This window comes from Mangifera indica, chromosome 16, assembly GCF_011075055.1.
Source record: "Mangifera indica cultivar Alphonso chromosome 16, CATAS_Mindica_2.1, whole genome shotgun sequence".
Lineage (NCBI taxonomy): Eukaryota > Viridiplantae > Streptophyta > Magnoliopsida > Sapindales > Anacardiaceae > Mangifera > Mangifera indica.
This window is the reverse complement of record NC_058152.1, coordinates 13,061,435-13,080,905: the sequence shown is the minus strand read 5'-3', so window position 1 is coordinate 13,080,905 and position 19,471 is coordinate 13,061,435. Positions and strand designations below refer to the sequence as shown.

Genomic DNA, 19,471 nt, shown 5'->3' with positions numbered 1-19,471 from the left:
CCACATATCTCATCGGTTGAATTAAAGAAGGAAGGTCATGTGACGATCTTCCACAAATCTGATCATCCTATCGCACGACGAACCATCTCCTCAGCATCGACTAAGCACCTCCCATCATCAATTGAGTGTGACGAAGAGAGACATTGGTGGAAGCGAATGTGACAAAGTTTCGTCTTCTTTGTTGACACTTCGTCATCTTTCAATGAAAACCTATGGAGATAGACCGAATAGTGGTAGATCTTCCCACCCAAGGGAACGCTTCATCATCTTCCGATCTTCGATAACAACAACGGTGGTTGTCGAAGAGAAGTATAAAAAACCCTTGGGGGAAATAATAACTTTTCAAACTTTGATAGGGTGAATTGTTAGATTTATAAATCTATGAGGAGAAATATAATAAATTTTTAGTCTTTTTAATATTTTATGTTAAATAATATTTTTACCCTTAATTAATATAGTGAATTTTAACGTAATGATGTGTACTTAAATTTTTAAAATTTGATAACTATGAGTTTGGAATTTTACCAAATCTTACATCGGAATAAATCTTTTAGTCTTAAAAATAAAATAACACTCAATTACAATAAATAGTTTATTAAGTACTCAATACTTTATAAATTCTTTTATTTCCCACCCCAACTGGATTTTAACTGCTCTATGTGCGTCTAGTTGCTTAGTAAAAACCTTCGCTTGCATTTGACCAATTGTATTTAGGCCAAGATTTGATATATTGACAAAGTTCTACTTATTAAATTTAAAAAACCTAAAGTATGATCTGTTATTTAATTATGTTGATATCTTTGTTAGTTTAAAGTTTAAATGACTTATTTATCCTTTCCTAATATAACAACCAAAATATTCTCATTTATTAATTTAATTTTAATTATTTAATTATATAATATAAATTATTGATTTACCCTTTTTAATGTAATGACCAAATTACCATTTATATTAAAATTAAAATTTAAAAATTTACAATAAATTACCAATATGAAATTGCATAAAATGACTAACCCTATCTCAATGATTAATTACAGAGATTTCATTCCACTGTCAAAAAAATTTCTTATAATATATATTTTTACCTTTTCCTAAAAAACAAAAAATTGTAAAAGCCCATATCTATTGTAATATTTAAAATTACAAATATTCTATTTTTTTAAAGGTCAAATGACGTTCAAGTTTTAGCTCAATCTCAATAGTATATTTATGATAGTTTAAAAATTCAAACACTCATCTATAAATTAATTTGTTAGAATTTTCTATTAGAGACAAAGATAAAATCATCATTTTACCAGTAAATCCTAAAAATCTATATTATTTTTCCTCTTTAGTTCGAAAACTCTAACAAGTTTTTTTTAGGATTAAGTTTTAAAAAGTTATCATTTTCCCCGTAGGGTTTGAAAAATATTTTCAACCAACTAATCTGGTAAATGAACGATGGTCGGAGAATGAAAAAATGGAGTCTGGATGACGAAGCATCGTCTGTCATCCAGACGATGCCTTGTCATCCAAATATAAACTACGTTTTTAGATGAAATATTGTCTTTTGTCATCTAGATAATGAATGATATTTCGTTATCTAGACATTGTCTTTTCATTGTCTAACCACTGTCTATTTGTAAGATTAGTTAGTCGAAAACGATTTTTAAACTCTATGAGAGAAATTATAACTTTTTAAAACTTAATTTTAGAAAAAATTATTAGTTTTTCACCAAACTATGAGTAAAAAATGATATAAATTTTTAAGGATTTATGGTTTAGTGATAAAATGATAATTTTACTCTTATCTCAAACAAAGTTAGTCTATGGGAGGATATTTAGATTTTTAAATTGTTATGGGCGTGCATAATAATTGGAATAAAACTTGGGCGGAAAATTTTTTTGCCTTTTTTTAAATTTCCTATATCAGCACAGGCCTGAACTCATCCCTGCCGTTGATCTTTATCCCAAAATCACAACCCTTATGCCTGACGCGTTTGATTTAATAACGCGCCAAACAAAACTTCTTAGCTGCCAAGAAGTAACGGATTACGTAAAAAAATTTGCCGTTTCCCCGCCACCCACATTAATTGGTTGCCAGTTTCCTAAAAAAATAAATATTTTTTAACTTTTCTCCCACTTTTTCGGCAGCTCGCTTTTAAGCTTGAACCAAATATATATTCACAAGTTTTGATGTACACAACGAACTTACTGTAACATTAAAGTTACTTAATTTACTGTAATTAGTCTTCTAAATTGTAATTAGTCAACACTAATTAATTTCCAATTTCCACAATCAAGTACAAAGGGTCAATCATAAGAGACATTTAAAGATTACAATCTAAATTTTATAAATGATGGGCCAAAGGACTTATTTACAAGTTTTGATGTGTTTCTAAAGTTATATTTACAGGGTTTAAAAATCTTAAAATTTCATTTATAGATTAATTGTCTTTAAAATTTTCTATTAGAGATAGAAGTAAAATCATTATTTTACTAATTTTATTAAAAATAATATAATATTCATTAAATGTTTCCCTTAAGTTTTAAAAACTAATAACTTCACCATTGTCTAAAGTTTTTTAACTTTAAAAAATGACAATTCTCCCCCCCCCCCCCCCAAACCTTAGGTTTTTCCTTCACCCTTCCAACCACCATTTCTGGTGTTGACGACCTTTCCTCTCCACCCTAAAATGTTGGCCAACGTCTCTTCTCTCCACGATGACCTCCCTTCTCCAAATCTCTTCATTGAAGACGAAGAAAGCAGTCTCTTTGTCTCGACGAAGAGACTTATCTCTTTGTCTCCGACGAAGAGATTTGGAGAGGAGAGGCACAAACCAATATTTTAGGATAGAGAAGGGAGGTCGGTGCTAGAGCTGGTGGTTAGAGAGGAGAAGAAAAAACTTAGGTTTGAGGGGGAAAATATGACTTTTTAAAGTTAGAAAACTTTAGGTAGAGGTGAAATTGTTAGTTTTTAAAATTTGAAACGAAAATGTATGAATTTTATATTTTTTTATATATTATTAGTAAAATAATGATTTCACCCTACTTTTAATAAAAAATTTTAATGATAGTTGGCTCGTGGATGAGACTTTAGATTTTTCAATTTTTTAAGTGTGACTTTGAAGATGCATCAAAACTTGAGAGTGACATATTCGTTTGGCCTAAAGGGTGTTAAAAGTCTTCAAAATTAAAGGTGTTTTTTTTTTTGTTTTTTTGTTTTAAGGGACAAGATTGGCTCAAAAGTCATACCAAACATTAGCTAAAGCAATTAGAAAGAAAAAGAAAAGGAAAAAAGATAAAATATGAAAAGAATAAAGAAAGAATATATAAACAAAAAGTTATTTACGCGTTTATTTATTTTTGCCTTTTAGTTGGTAGGTCTACATGTGAAAGCTTGGCTTTTGAAAGTTGAAACTTAATGCAAATGTATATATATACACGCGCTTTTGTATGGTATAGAGATTCCCTTTCTAGACTTAATCCATTAAGAGTTTCTTTTTCCATACTCATCACCGACATAGATAATGTGTGTCATGAGAATAAAAAGTGAGGTTTGTGTATATGGTTCAAGAAACTAATAAAGTTGTCGATTAAATGTCCGAATTTGATTGAAATTCTTCTAATAAATTAATATTTTATCATGATCTATCACTAGAAGTGTGAGAGATCTTTTTAACAAACAACAATAAAGCCTCGACTTTAGTTTAATGTTTTTGTTTTCTTTTGGGTCTATAGACCATGCTCTTATATTAAAAAAATACATCAAAATATGTCTTTAGTTGTGTAGTTTTTTCTTGCAGAGTCTAGGATTTCAATCACATATAAATAGGGTTGGACTGAATCTCGGTCAATCCCAAATAAAGCAAATCTCAAGATTGATTTGAATCCAAATCAGTCAATTTGAAATTAATTAAGTAAAATTTGAATTCAGTTTGAAACTAGTTTTACTTTAAAATCGATTTAAGTCAGTTCAAATCAAATGTTTGGATTAATTCAAACTTAGGACATTTCATTACAGCTTGAACATCGTAATTGAATCCAGCCCTTCATATAAATGTCATAAAACACAGAGGCTATTATTTTGTTTCTAGAAAATTTTAGGTTTAGTGAAGAGTACAATTATATTTTTTTAATTTTTCAAAATTAATTAATAATAAAATTACTATTTTACCCTTATACTGAGAATTATAAAAAAAAATTTCTTTTAAGTAGAAAAATAATTACGAAAAAAAAAAAAAGTCATACATGCATAAAGCATTACAAGAAACGCTAAGCACATGCAGAGATGTTTCCTAGAAAGGTTTATGAAAGTCCACGCGGTTGCTACATTCATGCATTTTTAGATAAAAAAGGGAAAGGGTCTACAATTTAACTGAGTCAATTCGCAATATGAGAACTTGAATCCGAGTTTTAAATTTCGGATCGGATTTTGATCTGACTAAAGGGTAGTCGGAATCAAACTAATTAAACTATTTAAATAAATATTAAAATAATAATTTGACATGTTAATTGCATCTGATGTTTATTTACAAAGTGTAGCATTTGAGCCGATTTTTAAAACCATATTTAAAGTAAATATATGGATAATAATGTATACCAGTCCAAATATTTATATGGTTTGACTTCTTCGAAACATTGGAATTTGAGTTGTATTTTTTATTTCTTCAGAACGTGTTAGCTCACCAATCTTGACCAAGAAATTTATAATGCCTAAAATTCAACCGAAAAACGAAGAAAATAATATATTTAGCTGAATTTATTCATGAGAAGTTCATGAATATTAAAATAATTATTAATTTCAGGTCTAAATTGATTGTGTCAACAATTTTGCACAATTTTTGCTCTTTATCTTCCCCGACGAAATTCTTTGTCTTGAAAGACAAAATTTTTCGTTTTTCAAGACAAAATTTTTCATCTTTTATGACTTTTTCGACGTCAATCGGATATCTAAATAGATAGAGAAAGATCGTCAGAGGGAGATGAAGTTTCGAGAGAAAGAAGTCATCGGCAATGGAGTCAGAGATGACGTCATAGATCTCGAAACAAAACCCTAGGGGGAAACTATTATTTTTTAAAACTTAGACTAGGGAAAATTTTTAGTTTTTAAAATTTAGAAGGTAAAAAGAGATAAAATTTTAAAAGATAAGAGTTTTGTTAATTTTAACCTCTCATAAATGAGTATTTGAGATTATCAAAGTAAAAAAAAGGGAAATAGTCCTTTGGCTAATAAAGTATAATTTTCTCAGTCCGCCCGCCAAATATGATTTTTCAATTATTCAACCCTTTTTTTTATACATAGAATTACAGATAAATTCCTGTGTGTATATATATGGAAGCCTATTACAGAACCACACCATCACAAATCTCAGCTTTTTAAATTTATTTTCCAGGATTTGAAAGCTATAGCCATGGACGTTGTCGTTGCTACAGGATTCAGAAAACAGGCGTTAAACTTGTTTCTTTTGTGTGTTTTGATCATTATTTCCTGCATAAATATTCCTGTTGCCGAGGCCAGAATCCGGAGATACAAATGGGAAGTGAAGTATGAATTCAAATCTCCAGATTGCTTCAAGAAACTGGTGTTCACCATTAATGGAAGAACTCCAGGGCCAACCATAGTGGCTGAGCAAAATGACAAAATCATTGTTGAGCTGAAGAACAGTTTATTGACCGAGAATGTTGCCATCCATTGGCATGGAATTCGTCAGGTAAAGTAAAGAGCAAAAATTTTTGTGAATTTAGTGTGTTTTGAGACTTATTTTTGGCTGCAGAAAAATGGTTAATTTGTTTGTTTTTTATTTGTTTCAGATTGGAACGCCCTGGTTTGATGGCACAGAAGGAGTCACTCAATGCCCAATTCTTCCTGGACAAACCTTCACTTATAAATTTGTTGTTGATAGGGTAAGTAGTGAGCTTTATAGCTTTAATGTCATATAAAATCTGCAAACCATTTTTTTTAGAAACCCCCCTCCTCCTCTCCGAGCTGGTTCAGCTCAACTTCAACAAGTCAATCTAGAGTTGAACCTTCAGTATGATAGTTTGGATCAACATAAACCCTTTTGTCCACTGGATTTTTATTGTCTGTCCCATATACAAAAAATTTCACATTTTTAACGGTATCTAACAATACTATATATCCCGTTAATAACTTTTCAATAATTATTTGTACCAATTCGAATTTGAGCTGAGTATTGTAGATTTAATCTGAGCTCAGACTACCCAAACTCAATTCAGATTGAATGCTACCTTTTTAGGTATATATACAACATTTCCTTAGAATAATGAGATAAGTAATTAACTTTTTTACTATTTTTAGTATTGACACATAAATTATCATGTTTTTTGAGTTTTAAAGTGGCCAAACGACTATTTCCCACCCAAGGTTTGATGTTTTCTCAAAAGTCCCCCTTTAACTATGGAAACACCAAACACCCACCCATAGCCGGTTAGATTTAACCAAACCCTAACGCCTAAAAATTTTATCTCCTTTTGCCCCCCTAAACTTTAAAAACTAAAATTTTCCCCCAGCCTAAGTTTTAAAAAATGGCAGTTTCACCCTAGGGTTTGGTTTTGAAATCTCCGACGACCGTTTCGGCTCCATTGCCGATGGTCTCTCCCTCCCGAAGTAGCCTCTCCTTCCGGCGAATGTTTTCCTCCCATTTGGAGGCTCGATCGGCATTGGCTTGGCGTTGGGAGACGAAGACGACGAAGTTCTTCGTCTCCCAACGCCAAGCCGACGCCGATCGAGCCTCCAAATGGGAGGAAAACATTCGCCGGAAGGAGAGGCTGCTTCGGGAGGGAGAGGCCGTCGGCAATGGAGCCGGAACGGTCGTCGGAGATTTCAAAACCAAACCCTAGGGTGAAACTGCCATTTTTTAAAACTTAAGCTGGGGAAAAATTTTAGTTTTTAAAGTTTAGGGGGGTAAAATTATATTCTATTTTAGTTTATTTTTAATATTATAGCAAAAATAACGATTTTATCCCTATCACCGTTAGGGTTTTGTTAAATCTAACCGGTCATGGGTGGGTGTTTGGTGTTTCCATAGTTAAAGGGGGGACTTTTGAGAAAACATCAAACCTTGGGTGGGAAATAGTCGTTTGGCCTTTTAAAGTTAAAATTCTTAACTTTTGTATTAATAAAATTAATTAGAAGATGTTTCATTTTGAAATACAAATAAATATGACACAGGTTTTGAAATACATAAAAAAACAAAAAAAGTTAAATTTGGGTTAACTGGTGCTAATTTTAACAGGAACTAAAAAAGAATTTTTCTTTTTTTATGGTAGTTTTAGTAATTTTTTAGTATTAGTTTTTTGAAAGTGTAATGACTATTTTCAGTTTTAAATTAATTTTGATTTATATTTAAAAAAATTAAGAAGTCAAAATGTCAAAGATATGCTTTACAAAAAGTCAAACTTAATAACGGCGCCAACCACCAATAGTCCTTTTTCTTGAACTTATAACTTTTGGCCACTCGGTTTTACGTGAAAAACGTTTTCCCACCCAAGGTTTGATATAATTTCAAACTTCCATGCTCTAATTTTCAAAAACCTAAAGTCTTACCCATAAATCAATTTATGTTAAAATTCTTAGTTAAATATAAAGATAAAATTATTATTTTAACAATAATATTAAAAATATATATAATTTATTATATTTTCTTCTTCAAATTTTAAAAATTAACAATTTTACTTTTGTTTAAAGTTTTTCAATTTTGAAAAGTTATACTTTCCTACTCCCAAACTTGATATGCAAATAAACCAATTTTTGAAAATTATTTTGAAATCACAAATCAACATGATAATCTAACCATTATTTCTGTTTACTGCTGCAGCCTGGAACATATTTGTATCATGCCCATTATGGGATGCAATTAGAAGCTGGTCTCTATGGATCCATTCGTGTATCTTCAAAAGAACCTGAGCCATTTACCTACGATTTCGATAAAACCATCATCCTGAATGACTGGTACCACAAAAGCACTTACGAACAAGCCACTGGCTTGTCCGCCATTCCATTCCAGTGGGTTGGGGAGCCTCATGTACTTGACAAAAGCCGCTTAACTTCTCCAGGAAGATGAAGATTTATGTTCCATTTTCTTATTTTTTTGCTCCTGTTTTATGTTTCAGTCGCTTCTGTTAAATGGAAGAGGAAGATACAACTGCTCTCTTTTGACCGGCCCCAGCACAGATGTTGCCAGTATTTGTAACGCTACAAATCCTGAATGCTCTCCCTTTACATTAACAGTTGTCCCTGGAAAAACTTACCGGTTGAGGATCTCTAGCTTGACTGCCCTTTCAGCCCTCAGCTTCCAGATAGAGGTAATTACCAGATTCGGATAGCTTAAACTGTAACTTCACCTAATTTCAGAATCAGAGTTACGAAAACAAAACCAGATTCATTGGTTGGACCTATTCGATTGGGATCCAATAACCAGTTCAGTTTGCGTATTAGATAATTTCATAGCTTAAACTAGAACTCCACCTAACTTTGGGGTCAAGGTTATAAAAACCTAGACCGGATTAGTTGATCCGACCAGTTCATCTAGGCTCCAATGATCAATTCAATCGAACTTAAACATTTAAGTCTAGTGATAATTTCACCTAATTTTGAAATTATGGTTATGAAAACCAAACTGAATCAATTAATCGATCACACCTATTGTTTAGTTTGATTGAGACCCAATGATTATTCTGGTTTTGGTAAGCGGTCTAATGACATTAGTCATTGGACCGCAATTCAGCTAGGTAAAACCGGGTTGTTGCACAATTTAACCACTGGTTTTACAACGGTTGAAGGGCATTATGATGTTAGGCTGATGTCAACGGTTCAGATTGGAAAAGACATAAACCAGGCCTTTGAACGGGTCAAGTCCCAATCATGTAATTAGAACATTAGTTAGAATATAACCTATTCTGGGCTTATTCCACTTATGTTCCTGACCCAATAATTTTCTTTTGCAGGGCCACAATATGACTGTTGTTGAAGCAGATGGGCACTATGTGGAGCCCTTTGTGGTGCAAAACTTGTTCATATACTCAGGAGAGTCATATTCAGTTCTAATAAAAACTAACCAAAACCCCTCAAGAAATTACTGGGCTACAACCAATGTTGTGAGCAGAAATGCCACAACTCCACCAGGCTTAGCCATTATCAATTATTATCCAAACCATCCCAGAAGATCTCCTCCCACAAGTCCACCCCCCGGCCCCCTTTGGAACGACGTTGCATCCCGGTATAACCAAAGTCAAGCCATCAAAGCCCGCCAAGGCTTCATCATCCAACCACCCCTAACAGCGGACAGAATGATTGTATTTCTCAACACGCAAAACACCGTCAATGGCCAATATCGCTGGTCAGTCAACAATGTATCGTTCAATTTGCCTCACACCCCTTACCTCATCTCTCTCAAGAACAATTTACACCATGCATTTGATCAAACTCCGCCCCCGGGCGGGTACGATTTTAAAAACTATAACATTTACAACGTTTCTGTAAACACAAATGCAACCACTCGCAGTGGCATCTACAGGCTACAATTCAATTCAACAGTGGATATTATTCTTCAGAATGCAAATACAATGACTCCGAACAATAGTGAAACACATCCCTGGCATTTACATGGGCATGATTTTTGGGTACTTGGCTTTGGAGAAGGCAAGTTTGACATGTACAATGACCCAAAGAAGTACAATTTGGTGAACCCGATTATGAAAAATACAGTGCCAGTTCATAGATATGGATGGACTGCTTTGAGATTCCAGGCGGATAATCCCGGAGCCTGGGCTTTTCATTGCCATATTGATTCCCATTTTTACATGGGGATGGGCGTTGTGTTTGCCGAAGGAATTGACAGGCTTGGAAAATTGCCGCCTTCTATTATGGGTTGTGTGGGACATTAATCAGAATAACACATATTCTTTATTTATTTATTTTTTTTGCTATAGGTTGCGCAAAATTTGTTGTAAAGGTATTAATACCTTGAAAAGAAATAATAAAAGCATTGTTTTTCGATATATGATCGTCGTATCAGCCACTGTTTCTTATTATCTACCTCGGAAACCAGCAAGGTTGAACTGCAACCTCCGTCTTGGTCCTTCATCGTTGAGCATACTCTCTTAGTGAAATGATACTCCAGGGCCACCAACTTCTATCGTCATTGTTAAAAAAGGGTGGCTCATATTAAAAAATATGTTAATTCAGAATTTTATGATGGACACAACAGACGTTTCATTAGAGGTGTAAATGGGTGTTTCTGATAATGAAAGAGTAGAACAAAGTTGTTTCAAGTATATATGGAACAACCATTTCAAGTGTTGTATTCTATAAAACGATTGTCCTAGAGATTTTACCATTATCTGCTTCAAAAATATTATAGGCATTCTATAGAGGAACGAGATTGTTCCAAAAAAGAATGAAATTATTCTAAGAGTGTTGATTTTTGGGAAGCAAAACAGGAAGGAATTGCAACTTACACTAAAATTTGTTTGAAAAACTAGAAACAAAGTTGAAATAGCAAGTGGTTTTGGAGCTTGAATGAATGCGATTCCAATGGTTACCACTTACTCATTTTTTATTTTATTTTTTTAATTTTTTCTAAATCCAAAATTATTCCCCTCATATTATATACGTTAATAATTAATACAAATATAAATATAAATATTGAGCTATGGAAATGTAATTCGGTGATTATATTAATATTTCCATAATCATATTATAATATGTTAGTATTTGTATCGTATTTATACCGTTGTTAATATATCAAATATTATTATACTATAATTTTATAAATAATTAAAATTTATTAAATTTAAATTTGTGTATTATAGTATTAATTTTCATCAAATGAAGAATACAAGTGAGGTGTCATGATTTCATTAGCTATGCTAGCCAGTTGTAACTAGTAAATCTACAACCGGGTGTAGACAGGAGAAACCCTTTTCTAGTTGACAATACCCAGCATTAAATTCTTCACCCCAAATTTTCTTATATATTTCTCTTAATCTTGCTCTTCATCTTCTTCACACCATCTAGTTTTTCTTGAGCTCTTCTTCAATTTTCACCATTTTATTCACCATGGGAAAAAGGAAAATCGAGATAAAGAAAATTGACGACTCAACAAAATGTCAAGTTACATTTTCTAAGAGACAAGGTAGTTTAATCAAGAAAGCTCATAAAATTACCATCTTATATGATATGATTTAACTTTGATCATCTTTTCCGTCTACGGTTATCTCTACAAATTTTATAATTGTATAAAGTTATAATTTAATATATATATATATATATATATATATATATATATATATATATATATATATATATGTATATATATATATATATATATATATTGTATATTCATTAAGATATATGTTTATAACACACCACATCTAGAATAGATTATTAAAATATGAAATTTCAAATGTAGAGTCATATGACTCAAATTCAAAGCCACAATCTTTTAAATAGATTTGAGAGCACATACAAACACATTCTTATATGTTCATATTGAAGTGAAAGGTTTAGAAGGTGGGCAAGGGTGAAATTGATCTAAGTTGTTTAAGCAGTTTTGTTCAATATTCAATTCAAATAAATCGAGTTTGAGCAAGAGTAACCTAAGTACCCACTTTAGATTTCTGTGCCGTGACAAGATATGCAAGAATTTGGGCACAAAAACTTGGCTTGATACCCCATCCTTTTTTGAACTTTTCGAAATTGATTCCAGACTTCTTCAAAAGATCAATTGATTATTCGGCATGTGCATCTTTGTCCAGATCAAAATCACTAAAATTAAACTTCCGTGTATAACATTTATTCTCCTTACCATCTGAAAGTGTGATGCCCGACATTAAACTTCAAATAGCATAGAGACTTTGGCATATCTTGGAGAGTATTTCGAAGAAACCCAGAAACTCAGTGTCAAACGATAGGAAATTAAATCGCTCTAAACACTGATTGAAGAAGGGTAGCTCTGAATCGACATTGGAACCCTAAACTTCTTTGATTTCTTTCATCCTGTTAAAACAGGGACCAAGACTATGAATCTTTTTGGACTACTTTAAAAAAACTAAAGAAAACTCTTTTCTTTCAGCCCCCCACCTGGGCATAGTCGAAGCAGAGGAGAGGGCAGAGAAGAAGACGTCTTAACGGCAGGAAGCAAATGTCTTCGCAAGTAAGGGATGGTTAACCCACTCAACAACAACTAATATCTTGACTGGCAGCTGAGTGAGAATTTTTTTTATCTTCCAGGATTTGAGAGCTAAAGCCATGGACGTTGTTGTGGCTTCAGGATTCACAAAACAGACATTAAACTTGTTTCTTTTGTGTGTTTTAGTCATTATTTCCTGCATAAATATTCCTGTTGCCGAGGCCAGAATCCGGAGATACAGATGGGAGGTGAAGTATGAATTCAAATCTCCAGACTGATTCAGGAAACTGGTGATCACCATTAATGGAAGAACTTTAGGCCAACCATGGTGGCTGAGCAAAACGACAAAATCATTGTTGAGCTGAGGAACAGTTTGTTGACCGAGAATGTTGCCGTCCATTGGCATGGAATTCGCCAGGTAAAGTAAAGAGTTATAAGTTTTTTGAATTTACTGTGTTTTGAGACTGATTTTTGGCTGCAGAAAAATGGTTAATTTATTTGTTTCAGATTGGAACGCCTTGGTTTGATGGCACAAAAGGAGTCACTCAATGCCCAATTCTTCCTGGACAAATCTTCTCTTATAAATGTAATATAAAATTAATCTGTGAACCATTTTTGCCAAACCCCCCTTTTGTGAGTTGGTTCGGTTCGAATCTATAGGTCAGTCTTTAGTCTGATGGGCAAAAGAGTTGATGTCAATCCAAACTTTTGTCGACTATATAGATCAGTGACATATGATGATACCGCTTATTTCAATAACATTGTATACCAACTCAAACTTTTTCAGTTTGAGAGTTCTGATGTGATGGTGATGGCTTTAAGGATTCAGCAAGCGTAATATTGATCCTCGTTTCTTTTTCCATTGTCCAAGCTTGCGTGTTAATAGTTAACTACTGAATACCACACCAGGAATGATGGTATTAGTCTAAGAAGACTGTTGTAAAGTGTCGAGGTCAAGTTAAAACCGTTTCTTTTTAAGAAGGGTCGAGACATTTTCGCTAGAACCAGAACTTCAAAATATTACGTGCAGTTTTCAGTTTCCTGCTGCAGCTTGCATTTTTTTAATTTTGTCTCCCATATGTTGGTTACATGGCCACATATTACAAAATAATATTGTTACTAATAATAGGGTCTTAAGGCCACATTTCTAAGAAAAATACCTGAATTCAAGTCTCTGTTACTAAAAATAAAAACTAGGGTTTTGAACTCACCTAACTACAAAGCTCGAAAGTTTTTGAGCTCACAAAGATTGCTACGCAATCTCAAAGTTTTGTCCACGGATATGAATCATGGATTGTATATATTTGGAAGAATTGAAGATTGACTATGCAAAAAGAGTACAAAGAGCATGAAGACCTTCCGGATTTAAAAGCGTTCATGTGGTCAATATAAGCTCATGCTCAAGATTGAAGGACCTGACAAACTTATATTGTAGTGTCACATTGTGCCGGCATGGAAGAAATAATCAATGCAAAGAAGTTGGGTGAATTTCCAAAGATGATTGGCAATATAATCCCATTTGCAAAACTACAATTTCTAGAACTGCAACATCTACCAAATTTTGTGTATATGATTCCAATTTCCAGAAGGTAAATCTCAGTCTTCAAATCTCCTGTTTTAGAAGCTCTCTCATCTCATCGTCTTTCTAATGTATCTAATGTTTTGGGAGTGATACTTGGCAGACGGCATTCACGTATTTTGTGGATGCGTCCTATGTAGAGCACGTTCTGGGTTTGAGGCACAGTAAAGCAGTCCTCGTCGATGTAGAGAAGCAGCAGCCCAATGAAGCTCTGAAATTGTGGCTGGACGATTTACTGGACTTGGCTTATGATGTGGATGACATACTGGATGAGCTTGCAACAGGTGATTTACGGCGTGAGCTGATGGCCAAGCGTTATTTTAGCATTAGCAAGGTGCGTAGCTTTATCTCTGCTTGTCTTACTGATTCGACTCCAATTATCCGCATGGTGATCATGTTAAAGGATATCCTGCCAGAAAAACTTTTCCAAATAATAACATAGCTCCATTAATGACTATAGACTGAAATTTGCCGAATATTATAGCTGCAAGCTCTAAACACAACCTTGCAGTCAAGGAAACTGATATTTTACTGGGGGCAAACAAACAAGCAGGCTCAAAAAGCTCAGATTTTTATCCCAAGTAAAAACCAAGATGAATCAGGTAGATGTTCTACCAGAATTAAGGCAATAATGCTGAAAACAAAGTAATATAATCCATGTAAGCGGCCAAGAAGCATGCAAGTATGGAAAATATAGAAGACTTGGCAGAAAAGAGAAGATGAAGGTAAAGCTCATTATTACCTCGATGTATCCATAATATTGCCATGCTGTTTTCCCAGAACAGGCTACTCTGTTCGCTCTGTAATCACTTCTACTCACTCAGCGTTGTCCCTCCAGGACCAAGGAGCTTTCTAAAGTTGTACCACAACAACATAGAACTAGTGTGAGATGAAGTTGGAATAAAAAATGCAAAACCAAAGCAAACTAGTCAGAGAAGGCTGAATTATACTTAAATAACTGGATGTTGTCCTGCTAGGTAAGCGACAGTTTAATTTTTGTCTCGACAAAGACAAAGATGGGCTCACAACCATCCCAATAACTCAGATGGTCAATATGAAGGTGTGAGACAATGTGCTTTCATTAGAAAGGGAAAATTTTATGCCTCTGCAATCACAACCTCCCTTCAGTAAAGAAAAATTCAATGCCTTGTCAATCACATAAAGCCTCTTTAGTCTGTATATGTAAATGCATACACATTAAGGCATTCAATTGTCACACTTTAAACAAGTCCACAAATTTACCTTTCAGACACCTCATTTCAAAAAGAACTGATGCAATCCCAGCTGTAAGATAAAAAAATTTATATAAAATTAGCTGTTATTCATACACAAGGCATCATATTACTGAGCCAAATGAAATGAAACAGCATGAAATTATCAGTAATTTGAGGAAGCCCAAGTACGATAATCTAGATAGATTATGTTACCCGGGCTTCCTCTCATTAATTTTTTTTTCCCAAAAATCAAACAACACAACACTATAATGTAAGCTTTCACATGAACATTGAAAGAAAACGACAGTATTTGACTTCTCAGTACTTCACAAAGCATTGTTGTAGAAATTTCAAACCATATAGGAATTCTGCTTTTTTATTTTAGAGGAAACATGTATATGCAGAAAATACACATACACTGTTTTAATAGTATGCATATTATAAATTTGGGGTCATTACCTGAAAGAATTAAAAGTTTTACACCATAAGTGAGGTTACCAAAAAGACATCGTCCACTAAATGTTACCTTCCAAAGGTAATAGATGTAAGGGAGATCTTGAAGAAGACAGATTTATGAGACATTCTATAGAAGGCAACGATGCTGCAAAACCTAGTAAGCAAGTCTAATAGTAGAAGAAGGAATAAGTGTACTCATAAAAGAAATGAACTTCATTTAAAACATAAGACAAAATCGACACATCAATCTACCAATTTTAAACAGTAAAGAAAGTTTTTAGCTCATACAGAATGTAACTAACACTAACTTTTTTCTTTTTTTGGTAGAATATGAACACTAACTTACATTCAGCTTAGTCTAGAAAAAAGGGCATTCAATTTCTTTCTTTTTTTTTTTTTTGGGCATTTATTTTGTTCAGTGAAAATGGAAAATCAGTAACAGCACCAATTAGAGTTGTGAAGCAGAAAGAAATAATATGCTTTCATAAGGATGGGCAAGTGCGCACCAGAAACAAGACTTTTTTATACATACTCTGATTCATAAAAAATTGCTGTTCAAATATATCTTATAGTACCTTTCACCAACAACAGCTTATATAAAGATCAATCAGGCGGAGCGACTAACTTCCAGAACAGAGATGAAAGCAATGCCACGCAGCAATGCCTGTGAACTGGTACTGCTATGTACTAGTAGATACAATATATCATTCTTCAGAGATCTGGATAGTAAAGATACTAGTTGTATGAATAAAATAACATATATTTTTATTACCTGACCTCCAATGTTTTGGCATCGTATCCTGATGGTTCACAATATTGGAACCCAGCTTCTCAAACCATCTGTATGTGATTTACATAAACAAGATATTAAAATTTTATGGAAAAAAAATTATTGACACTTTGAATTGAAGTACAGCAAACTAATTAAATAACTAAAAGGATCTAAATCTATGCCGCAATATGTTATTCAGTTCAAATAATTTATGCTACCAAGTATTTCTGCTAAATACAAAATACAGCCTACCGTCCGGGTATCGGCATTGATAAATTTGCATTGGGGGGTTGAACTTTTATCCTGCATGTATCACATAAGTCACACTCTGTTACCATAAAAAATTGCGATCAGTTATTGCTGCTAAAGTAGCTGTATGGTTTATATATGAAAAACTAACATATCAGAGAGATGATTTTCTTGCTATGTATCGTAGATGAATTCATAATCTATTCTGACACGAGGAATATCAGCAATCTTAGACCACTCTTGTCCTTTATTCCTTCTGCAGTGCTTTTTCAGCGAAGGACAATTAGAAATATACAATTGCAGAAGTGAGGATGGCAAACTTTCTGGAAAGGATGACAACTCCGGGCAATCACTAATGGAAAGTTCTTCAAGAGACTTAAGGGTCTCAAAACCCCTAGATGATAAATATTTCAATTTTGGGAATCCTCTAATAGTCAGTTGAGTTAGAGAGGTTGGAAGCACCATACTCATTTCCTCTATCGGAAAACAAATTGCATCTAGGCATCCCCTAATCTCAAGGTATCTTAGACTGGTGAGATTATGCAGACCCCATTCAAACAGTGAATTATACAGACTGACATCAGCAATTGAAAGTGAGGTTAGATTGGCAGGGAAGCCTTCCTTGGGAATGGACATGATACTTGGACACTGCCGTGTTACTAATTGTTGAAGACAGTGGAGGTTTTGCAGCCTGCTGGGTAAAGCTGTAAGTTTCTCACACCTCTCAATTGATAACACAGTTAAGTTGGTGTTGGGAAAGCCTTTTGAAGGAAAGGAGACAAGACTAGGACAATCTTGTACATACATTGTATGGAGACTATCCAGATTATGTATACCCTCAGGTATGAATTCAAGATTTTTACAGTTCTTGATCTGGATAAATCCAACAAACGTGCCTTTGTCGAAGCTCTTTGCTATGGACTTTAACTTTGGACAATCAGCGATGTCCAGGTGTTTAAGCATCTTAGGTAACAGACCATTAGTTGACAACCTGATAAGCTCTGAGCAACCTGAAATCTCCAGGTGCTCCAGTGTTGTGGGTAACTGACCTTGCAATAACAAAGTTCTAAGCCCCGAACAATCTCGAATATCAAGGTGTTTCAGTCCAATAAATAACTGGTCCCTTGATGATAGAAAAGTGAGAGATGGGCATTGGGAGATATACAAATACTCAAGAAGATTTGTACTGGCAAGTGTAACATCCTCATCATGCACCGATGAAGTGGAAAACGAGAAAGTGTCCTTTTTATCATCCAACAACCCGTCCAATTTCTTACAATTTATTAGAGAGAGTTGTTCTAGAAATGGAGGTAGGTGACCTCTCGTAAGAAATGTTAGAGAATGACATTCCTCAATTTGCAACATTTCCACATGTATATCATTATTCTTCAATCATTCATAAAGACAAACAAGAATTTTTTTCCAGCTACAGCTTTTGCCAGTGCAATTAGTAATTCTTGTAATCCATAGATCCTGCGAGATGATAAAGTGATCTGCTGGAGAAGCTGCTTGCAAATTTGTTGAATATCAGTGCCATAAGAGACATCTACCCATGCTCTCATATCGAAACCTTCCAAAGCCTTGTCGTTGTAGACCTCCTGAACTAGCCTTGTTTTACCAATTGCTCCCATCCTAACAATGCTTATAATACTAAAACTTAGTTCGTCACTTAACACCATTTCAAGTATCTTGGCTTTATCTTCATCTCTCCCATAAATACCAGAATTTATAGGGAAATATGTGGGGAGTGGTCTTGTCCGTACAACAGTTGATGTCGCTCTAGGAATCATTTGTTCTCCAGGTTTGAGGGGTACAGCAGTTGATCTCTTTCTAGAAATCATTCGTTCTCCAAGATAGACGAGTGCTTCAAATTGGTGAGTGATATATTCTATCTTGGACGCCATATGGATATTTGGAGTCAAATCAGTAAAATAAGCAGGGATAAGTTTACGCACCTTGCTAATGCTAAAATAACGTTCAGCCATCAGCTCACGCCCTAAAATATCAGTCGTAAACTCGTCCAGCATGTCATCCAGATCATAAACCAAGTCCAGTAAATCGTCCAGACACGATATCAGTTCCTTTTTGAGTTGCTGCGTCTCTACATCGACGAGGACTGATTTAATCTTCATTAAAAGTATTTTCAACTTTCCCAGCTGTGAAGCTACCCCCAGACATGGTGAACGATCCAGCAACTCTCTGGACTCCAGTCTGTCAAATACGTTTTCCAAAATAGCAATTAGGGAGGACAATTCCAGGGCCATATGGTTATGGGTTTGGCAGTCGAAAGCAGGGAATCAGTTGGACAAAGGCAAGAAAAGAACGATAAAAGAGAGAGGCTGGTATTCTCGCTTCTGATATAGGAGATGTGAAGATAATTTTAACAAATCAATTATTGGCCAAACGTTATTCCCACCCAAAGTTTAGTGAAATGGCAAATTATCTTGGACGCCAGTACAAAGGGGATTCACAATTAACAAATTGCACATAGAGATAAGATCAATATATGATATTAGGCCAAAAGCCTTTTTCCCACCCAAGGTTTTGTGTAAAACCAAATTCTTACTTGTTAACTTTTGAAAACTCAAATATCTTCTTTTATGTTAAAATTCTTAATTAAGATTAAGAGTAAAACAGTTATTTATTAAAAATATTTAACAAACTAAAATTTTATCTCATTTTACCCCTTAGTTTTAAAAAATAATAATTTCCCCCAAAACCTAAGTTTTGAAAAATTATCATTTTCCCTTGGTTATTTTTTTCTCTTCTCTAGTGACCATCTCCATTTCGGTTGACGCTTACCATCTTTTTTCCCCATCGATGCACGAAGATCAATGACCACTTCAAGCCAGATGAAAACAATTTGTCTTTGTTTTGTTGAACATCAGTGTGGGAGAGTCATCTTCGTTTGATATTCTGATGGAATGAATGAGATCTGGAGAAGCTAAGGAAGATAAATGACATTTGTTGAGATTTCGTTGATTCTGTCGGTCTTTTGTCATTGAGTGTGACTAAAGCATTGGAGAAAACTCATTGATCTTAGAGAAGGTGGTCAGAGTGGATGTCA

The 19,471-nt window shown here is 34.0% G+C and overlaps 2 protein-coding genes across 7 annotated transcripts; one reads left to right on the top strand and one right to left on the bottom strand.

Moving 5' to 3' along the window:
* The first annotated feature begins 5,350 nt into the window (after positions 1-5,350).
* On the top strand, positions 5,351-10,002 carry LOC123199212 (L-ascorbate oxidase-like). The gene is made up of 5 exons (XM_044614125.1): positions 5,351-5,693; positions 5,794-5,886; positions 7,821-8,027; positions 8,116-8,307; positions 8,950-10,002. The coding sequence occupies exons 1-5, from the start codon at positions 5,394-5,396 to the stop codon at positions 9,886-9,888; spliced, it is 1,731 nt and encodes a 576-aa protein (XP_044470060.1). The 5' UTR covers positions 5,351-5,393; the 3' UTR covers positions 9,889-10,002.
* A 3,266-nt stretch (positions 10,003-13,268) lies between these two features.
* On the bottom strand, positions 13,269-18,802 carry LOC123198707 (putative disease resistance protein At3g14460). 6 transcript variants are annotated; one of them, XM_044613461.1, is made up of 7 exons: positions 16,556-18,802; positions 16,408-16,458; positions 16,156-16,223; positions 15,959-16,070; positions 14,956-14,997; positions 14,456-14,835; positions 13,269-14,134 (listed from the first exon to the last, which is right to left on the bottom strand). In XM_044613461.1, exon 1 carries the CDS (start codon positions 17,767-17,769, stop codon positions 16,579-16,581), a length of 1,191 nt encoding a protein of 396 aa, XP_044469396.1. In that variant the 5' UTR covers positions 17,770-18,802; the 3' UTR covers positions 13,269-14,134; positions 14,456-14,835; positions 14,956-14,997; positions 15,959-16,070; positions 16,156-16,223; positions 16,408-16,458; positions 16,556-16,578. The 6 variants fall into 6 exon arrangements, with proteins under 6 accessions (XP_044469396.1, XP_044469397.1, XP_044469398.1 ...); XM_044613462.1 differs by having other exon boundaries at positions 14,456-14,818; XM_044613463.1 differs by having other exon boundaries at positions 14,456-14,565.
* Between the last annotated feature and the right edge of the window lie 669 nt (positions 18,803-19,471).

Excerpts from the sequence above, each read along its gene's own strand:
- LOC123198707 (XM_044613460.1), bottom strand. The coding sequence starts at position 17,769 with ATGTTGCAAATTGAGGAATGTCATTCTCTAACATTTCTTACGAGAGGT.
- LOC123199212 (XM_044614125.1), top strand. The coding sequence starts at position 5,394 with ATGGACGTTGTCGTTGCTACAGGATTCAGAAAACAGGCGTTAAACTTG. Across the intron at positions 5,887-7,820 it reads ATAAATTTGTTGTTGATAGG|CCTGGAACATATTTGTATCA; the intron begins GTAAGTAGTGAG and ends TTACTGCTGCAG. Across the intron at positions 8,028-8,115 it reads AGTGGGTTGGGGAGCCTCAT|TCGCTTCTGTTAAATGGAAG; the intron begins GTACTTGACAAA and ends TTTATGTTTCAG.